This window comes from Primulina huaijiensis, chromosome 16 (assembly GCF_012295235.1).
Source record: "Primulina huaijiensis isolate GDHJ02 chromosome 16, ASM1229523v2, whole genome shotgun sequence".
In the NCBI taxonomy this organism is placed as follows: Eukaryota; Viridiplantae; Streptophyta; class Magnoliopsida; order Lamiales; family Gesneriaceae; genus Primulina; species Primulina huaijiensis.
The window spans coordinates 13,056,305-13,064,683 of NC_133321.1; the positions used below are offsets into that span (position 1 = coordinate 13,056,305).

The 8,379-nt window shown below is 38.1% G+C and overlaps 1 protein-coding gene across 2 annotated transcripts; it reads right to left on the reverse strand.

Annotated features, from left to right (window-relative positions):
- Positions 1–463: 463 nt before the first annotated feature.
- LOC140962077 (uncharacterized) lies at positions 464–8,031 on the reverse strand. 2 transcript variants are annotated; one of them, XM_073420929.1, is made up of 8 exons: positions 7,735–8,031; positions 5,204–7,550; positions 4,629–4,787; positions 4,306–4,485; positions 3,758–3,952; positions 1,899–1,997; positions 1,218–1,823; positions 464–1,011 (listed from the first exon to the last, which is right to left on the reverse strand). In XM_073420929.1, the coding sequence occupies exons 2-8, from the start codon at positions 7,526–7,528 to the stop codon at positions 649–651; spliced, it is 3,927 nt and encodes a 1,308-aa protein (XP_073277030.1). In that variant the 5' UTR covers positions 7,529–7,550; positions 7,735–8,031; the 3' UTR covers positions 464–648. The 2 variants fall into 2 exon arrangements, with proteins under 2 accessions (XP_073277030.1, XP_073277031.1); XM_073420930.1 differs by having other exon boundaries at positions 7,722–8,031.
- Between the last annotated feature and the right edge of the window lie 348 nt (positions 8,032–8,379).

Sequence of the window (8,379 nt, forward strand, 5' to 3'; positions counted from 1 at the left end):
ACACCCCAAGAATTTTGTTTAGAGATAGACACAATTCATATAAAATCACAAAATTATAATTTATATCAACTAAAAAACGAACGATCATAAAAATTAAAACATTATTATAAATTCATGATACAATCGTTTGATAAGATTATCACTCAACGTGACTTACTTTAAAAACTGAGGTATATACAATTAAATAATTTTTTCCCAATATATACCACACATTTGACCTTTACGATATTTTATTTCATTAATTATTTTATTAAATATTAATAAGAGTATTATAATAATTTTTATAAAGTTGGGACAAAATCTCATATTCGAGATTAAGTGGTATCCAACCCCACCCCCGTTACATACACATAAACCAAAATGAATTAACAAATTATGTCGGCAGAATAGTGAGAATGATGTGTAATAAAATAGGGAAGAGAGGATTGATGATCCATCTATTCGGTTCATGCAAAACACCATCTTTAAATTAAAATAAATATTACTTTGCTGGTCTAAAACCAATACCAAAAATTATTTATCACCCCTTGTCAAGTGTACAGTTTGCATGAAGCTCATATATCTTTATATTACTAAAAATAATTATCTAAAAAAAAACGAGAAAACAATAAGAAAAAATAGAGAGTAAATGTTTTCAGCAGCAGAGTCTTAGAAGCCAGAACCTCGGAGCTTGGAATTTACACTAGAGAACACACCCATATTTCCCAGCCAGAAAAGGACCAACACAACGAGGCTGACAAGACTTACCCACATCCATTGCTGCCATTTCCTCCTGTTTCGGTTGCGAAGAGACGGAGGAAGCGTGCTTCTCGTCTGTTTTTGCTTGCTCACCATCACACGACTCGTTTTAGGCTTCTTAATTGAAACGTCATTCACTTGAGTGGAGGCTTCCTCCTTGCTAATTTCCACACAAGTGATGCTGCTGGCATCATCTTGCAGATCCGTGGAAGTGGAGATAGATGAAGTACCGGCCTTTCTTCGTTCATTCTTTCTTGACTTCTTCTCCCTCTCCTATATGTCAACAAAAATATCAAATTCATTACTTATGCCAAGGGCACACGAATTCGGGAGAGATGAACAAGATGGCTGAGCTTGCGTATTTAGAAAAATCACAGCTGATACTTTGGCACCCCTGATCCATATCACATATGATACTGAAAAATGGCAAAAGTAACGTGAAGAAATTAATAGAAACATGAGAAATATAGTTGATTAACCTTTTCTTTTTGTTCTGCTTCTTTCCTAGCTTTCAATTCTTCTCTCTTTTGCGCCTTCTCGTCACGCCGTTGCTTCCTCTCACGGGCTTCCTTAGCCTTCGCTATCTCCTCCAATCGACGCTGTTCTTTCAAATTAGCCTCAGTCTTCTCTCTTCTAATTTCTTCGGCTTTCCTTATCAGCTCAAGTTCCTCCTTTGTCTTTATAGGCTCCTCCTGCACCTCCACCTTCTCCTCATCCACGCCAGAAACAGTAGCCAAGCTGTTCACTTGTTTTGATTTAGCAGGTCCCCTAGTGGTCGCTGTCTTCTCCTTGCTTTCTGTCTCTTTCTTAATCGAATGAATATCTGAGTTCACATTTTCAATCTTTGCTTCTGGCTTCAGCTCCATGGGGGGACTTTTAGATATCGAATCAACATTGGCCGGCACTGAGACCACTTTATCATTTCGCTCTCTGACATAACTAGGTAGGATGGGTGGTTTCTCATCAGGGCCGAGGGAACGACCGTCTAAAGTCCCGAATCTCCTTAATGTACTCCTTGTGTTCAACCTAACATACTCGCTTCGGAATTCATTATTTCCGTTCCAGAGTTCCATAAAATTTTCAACCTATGGAATTGCCGTGCCATTACAAAGTTAGAGCTGAATTTACAGAGTCAAAAGAGAAAGTATCACAAAACTAACCTCATTCACACAGCGCTGATAAAGCTTCTTCCTATCATCAGTAAATGCATTATAAGTCGCTGTGGTGCTATCATTCTTGAACTTGAAGAAGTTTTTCCTCTGCAGTGTCGGGTACACATATTAAAAATCACTTCAAAATGTATCAAGAAATATATTCTGACTCATGTTTATGATATAGATGAAAGATGAAACAGGGGGCAACAAGAGGAAGATGAATAGAGTATTAGAGTTATCAGCCAAAAAGTTCTCTTTTCTCCAGTGTATCTTCCCCATTTCACTTTGATTTCTAGGAGTAAATAACTTGCCCGAAGAGGAAATTCTTGATATGCATTTGGATCGCATCCAGTTCAAAGAGGAAAATTTATATAACAAGATATTGACACATAGCAGTAAGAGAACAATAATTCCAAGTTCCAACTGATTATTTTAATAAATATGCAACGGTCATAGTTCATCCCGAATCAAATGCCATGAAATGCTTTAAATCTGTCAAAATTGGAAGGCCATTATAACTGGAGCTAAGAGTAACATCTGGAGCAACTGCAATTAAGAAGTTTGAGATACAAATGGCCACAAAATTTGAGAAATTGTCGTAGTATAATTGATGCACAAAGGAGAACACAAGGTAAGGAACACAATGCAGTACCACTAAACCAAAAGTCCATAGGATAATAAAGGATAATAAATGTTTATGGTATAAAACTTTGCATGTAATATACAGGGATACAACTAGTTAACATCCGTATCAGCACGGTTTTTAAAGCCCACAAGGAATGTGTCTAAGCTCGAGGCTCAGCCTTTGTGCATTAACCTAAGCCAAGTGTCGAGGACCGGTACTTGATTGGAAGATGCTAGTTTTATCAAGAACGTCCAATCATGGTTTAGCCTTCAATCGAACTAAATCAGGTCTCTAATGTTACGAATTATTAAAGTGCGAGTGTGAAGACTTACCCAGAATGTAGAAGATGCATTGAGACATTTTGGAAAGGTGTAGTAGCGTCCAAATGTTATATAGCTTATCTTGCTTGTAATATGTAAAATATTCTAGAGCAATAATGAAAAGTAGGATAGTGTAGAAGATGATAAAGTGAAGTATTCTAGAATCTTCCCATTCCATTATGTAAATTGTGTAGAATATTTAGAAGGCCCAAACTTTACCACAGAATTAGATTGACTGTAGCTGTTCACGGTTCACTCTTAACAAGTATTGTAAATAATCTTAGAACTTCATATCGAAATCATCCAAAGGTGTATCAAAGTTGTAAGAACAACATACTTTATCATTCTAATACTTTCTCTAATGCTCTTATTTTGGCTAGAGATAGCATTTTCGTGAAAATATAGTATATGTCCAGCATGGAACTCGAATCTAATCAATCAGCACGTGACAAGGCTCATGCTTTCGATAAGGCATGTGAGTTAACCATAACGGCATAACCTTTCTGTACTTTAAATGTTCAATGCATCTACGTGTGTATTAAATGCAGGGTAAGAAATCCAATAAAATCGCAAGATAATCTTTTTGCTAATAGACTAACGTTTATTTAATTTATTTTATTATTATTCAGCTGTTTGTAAGGTACATATTTGATTATATTGGGGATGAGAAATTGACTTACATTTTACCATTTTATCTATTAGCGTGTGTCACTTTAACAAGTATCGTGCCTCGGTCTATGCTCAAGACCTACAACATCTATGCTTGTTAGTGTGAATAACGGTTCTAATTGCTATGCTTGAAATTATAAATGCAATTATTACTATTAGTCTCAAGCTTGTAAATTTGTTGTCTATGTGAGGTGCACACAACTTTCTATGGCAAAACAAGTAAAAGACTACATAGTTGATTGGGGGCATACCTTCTGGGAAAGTTCTTTAGATAGACTCAGAAATTTAGCATATGCCTCTTGACGAACATCATCAGCAGCTCTGAAGTGAGCTTGCAATTCCTTGACCTTTTTATTTTCGACATTGTATTTACCCTCTGCTTCATCACAGGCTGTTTGAGCTTTTGAGGCTGTGTATTTGAGATTACTAAGCTCCTTCCTCAAGGTCTATACGTGCCAATATTATATTAAATACAGATAATTTTACATTAAAATTATAATACAATACACTTACCGTATAAAAAATTATACAAAAAGAAAGAGAAATGTCATAGTAGGACATCATGTCGCAAAATTGATCCAAAAGTTTGGTTGGAGGAGACAAAGCTACAATTTTTTAAACATACATAAATGTTAATTTTTTCATTTCGAGGTGGAGGGTGAGATCGCCAATGATCAGACTATCCCCACTAAGTTGAACTATCCAAACAAATTCTGGTCCCTCTAGGAAGTACCGGAACATGCAATGGCAATAACCAACCCAAACTCTACTTCGGGCAACAAGAGTGAAGTAAGCATACCTTTAACCGCTCCTCGGCTTGTTCTCTTTGTTCAAGAGCTTGCTGGATTTCACTTTGGCTACAATTGCTAGAGGATAATTGTTCGCGGAGTTGCTTTAGCCGCTTGATTTCATGAATGAACAGTTTTTCTTCCTTCAAGGGAAGTGTCTCGTGTTGTATCTTATGTTCAATAGTTTTTATCTGTCAAGAGATAGAATTCAATCATAAAACAAGTTGTTATACAGATTATTTCTGAGCTATGTACACAAAAGCCACATGAAAAACAAACAAACGAAAGTGGTGTGGTGTGTATGCAACAATCAACTGGGTAACATAATTCTTACCCGGCTATTCAAATCCTCGATAGATGTTGCATTCTTGGCCTTGTTGATAACAGACTGGAGAGAATCTATTTCCAAGCGCTTTTCCTTTATCAACTTTTTTACACTTCTGTCTTCACCTTTGGCATATTCATAATCAATACCGTTATTCTGATTTTTGGCCTAAAAATCAATGAATTATAATTGTGTTCAATCCACAACACACGAACAAAACCAGTAATAAAAGAGAATACACGAGAAGATAATTATATTCAGTAAATAATAATAAGATTTACAAAGAAAACGACAAAGTCAGCTTCTTAGAGCAGAAAATATTCATAACAGAACATCTTCCCTCTCCCCTACTCCCTAGCACTGGCTGGCAGAAACTGTCATAAAATTCAGACCTACTAAAATAACTTAATCCCACCCCATTTTATTCTTAACACGTCCAAAATAACTACTAACCCCATTTGGATCCAGCCCACTATTATCCGTAAACCCAAACCCACTATTACTCTAAACCCAAGCCCGTAACAGTCTAAGACAATAACAAAAGAAAAAACAAATAAAAATATGCGGATATGTCTGTTTCTTACTCTTATCTCCTGAATTTGGGCTTGAATAGAATCCCTGAGTTTTGTTTTCTCGTTAACTTCTAGTTCTGCAATCCTGATTTGTTCTTGGAGTTTTTCATCACTATATCTTGGCGTCCTGACAAAAAAGTTGAACGGCTTTGTCACAGCTACACCACTCACATCCTTTTCCGTGACTGTATCCGAACCAGACTCCGGTGAAGCCATTGATATGTCAACGCTGCAAGAATTTCCAGTGTCTGCGTTTTTGGCCAACAACGACCCGTCATCAATTCCAGTGGCACACCCCACCATGGCTTTGACATCCGCAGACTGTAACAAGGAGTTGGATACACCTTTGTCAGAAACAAAACTACCTATAACATCCAATCCACTGGCGGCATCATTTTCACTAGTCACAGCTACATGGTCCACACCAGAAGCATTACGAGCTTCAGGTTCCAATTTCACTGCTGAAACTGATGGGTTACGGTTATCTTTAGAATCTGCCGTTAATTCACTGTCTTGTGAAATTGGTTCCATTTCATTAGAAACAGCCGTCCTGATGTCAGACCCTGAGCATACACCATCGACAGAACACGTTTCGAAGCTGTCAAGATGAATAGGTTCATTCCCAAAACTTTCAGATTCTGAACCATCAGAAGGTAAAGAAGATATGATGACTCCAGCAGTTTCAGCATCAGATATCTGAACTTCATTCGCTGGCCTTTGAACTTGGGCACTTGAAGCTGATATTTTTTGGATCTCCCCAGAAGCCCCGGTCTCTCTTTCAGAAACACTAATTTGGGGAGTTGATCCAGTTCCATCTCGACAGTTGACAGCATCATCTGGGTACATAATGTTGCCTTCAACTTCTAAAACCTCGTCGCAGGACGTTCCAACATCGCAAGCAGCATTACTCTGCACAACTTTGTCTTTATCCAGACAGTATTGAACGTCATTTTCAGGATCAATATCACACTTCTGATCTTGCATAGCTTCTTTACCCAAAGCCGACTCAACCTCATCCTCAACTGTCTCTTCTTTGTCAGAGGTTGACAACAAATTTTTGGGTTCCTCTTCCTCTCCTGAATCTGCAACCATTCCCAGGTTCGGAACTTCAGATTCCTGATCACACTTCTTGTCTTGCATAGCTTCTTGACCCAAAGCCGACTCAACCTCATCCTCCACTGTCTTCTGTTTGTCAGAGGGTGACAACAAATTTTTGGGTACCTCTCCCTCCCCTGAATCTGCAACTTCTTGACCCAAAGCCGACTCAACCTCATCCCCAACTGTCTTCTGTTTGTCAGACAGTGACAAGAAATTTTTAGGTACCTCTTCCTCTCCTGAATCTGCAACCACTCCCAGTTTCGGAGCTTCAGATTCCTGATCACACTTCTTATCTTGCATAGCTACTTGACCCAAAGCCGACTCAACCTCATCCTCAACTGTCTCCTGTTTGTCAGAGGGTGACAACAAATTTTTGCGTACCTCTTCCTCTCCTGAATCTGCAACCATTCCCAGGTTCGGAACTTCAGATTCTTGATTCGCTTCTGATATCAACTGATCCTCAAACTTATCGGGTTCAGCCTCTGCCAGAACTCCAATTTTCCCATTTTGGTCCTCAAATTTCACAACTTCAGCTTCTTCAGATCTTTTTTCAACCTTTCCATTTGAGTCCTCAGCCTTCTTAATTTCAGATTCTGCGTCACATGCAGGTTTGTTAACAACCAACTTGTCTTGGATTTCATCCTCATCCCGAACAGAGACCTCTACCCCTACAACTACTCTATTTGCCACCGACGAATTTTCATCGGCACTCGCCCCATTCCCAATGCCCCCCTCCGCTAATGTGGGATCTTCTTCCCCATTCACAACATTGATTTTCCCATTTTGATCACTCGATTCTTCCAAACATTTATCCTCCTTGACAGTATCTTGGGCCCCACCTCCCTCCACTAAGGAAATCGATTGCACATCAGTACTGCCATTCACCAAGGTAAAACTCTCATCTTCACCCTCAGCATTCACATGTTTCCCCGCAATCGCACCATCCGGATTCCGGTTCCGGGCATCCAATTCTATCCCTAAAAGCTCAACAGGGGCACTGGATTCATGCCGAGGACTGCCATCCACGTCAGCCACATCTTTACCATCAGCACTCGGGTCACCGACATCGGTCACCAAAACATAGGAATCTTCGGGATCATGGGTTTTATCGTGATTCCCAATACCATTTAACTCGGGCTTGGCAAGATCCTGGAAAGATCTGGCCTTGAATTCCGATTTCTCTTCAATCCCAGCCACCTCAGACACCGCCCCATTACAAACCTCGGCTTCGGCCGTCATATTCCCAATTCCCCAAAATTATCTGTAACAGGGAAATCAAATTCAATAACCAAGCAAACACATAGGAACATGCAAATTTGTCATTAAACTTGAAATCCCATCAATGGGAAACGAGAAATTAAAACAAAACCATAAACAGACAGCAAATTAATTTAAAGATTGCAATGCATGAATCAAAAGAGAATCGACGGACGGAATTCAATTACCCGAAAAGCTACGATCTTGCAACGAGGAATGCTGATCCGAGGGCGGCCAAAGATATTTGCAGATCGGATCACAGAATGTCGACACTCCAATGCGAGGAAGAAAATCCTGACTTCTTTCAATTTGTGCTGTTCACAAACACGGAGTGATGAAAATAGAGAGATATATATATATATCTATATCTATATATCCGTGTATCTATCTATATATGTGTATATCTATAATTCTGTAGAGAGAGAGCGAGAGAGCAACGGCAAAGAGAGAAACGGTGACGAAACAGCTGGCGAGGGAAAGGTGTGTTTCTATCAAATACAACTCTCGTATAATACTGAAATAATATTATTTATATTCCATTTTTAAAATACAATATTATATTAATTAAATAAATTATAATTCTAAAAAAATTTAAATAACTTATATATACACACACAAAGATGACAAACATAAATCCAAGTGTGAATAAGATTCGCCCAATAATTAAATTATATATAGTTCGTATTTACTTTAAAGTAATATCGGAGTGATTAACGAAAAATTAATGAGAAAAAGACGAACATTTTGTACTTATTTAGTCTGAAATTTATATGATTAGATTAGATTAGATTAGATTAGATTAGATAAATCAAATAAAATTGAAATCGTTTTAT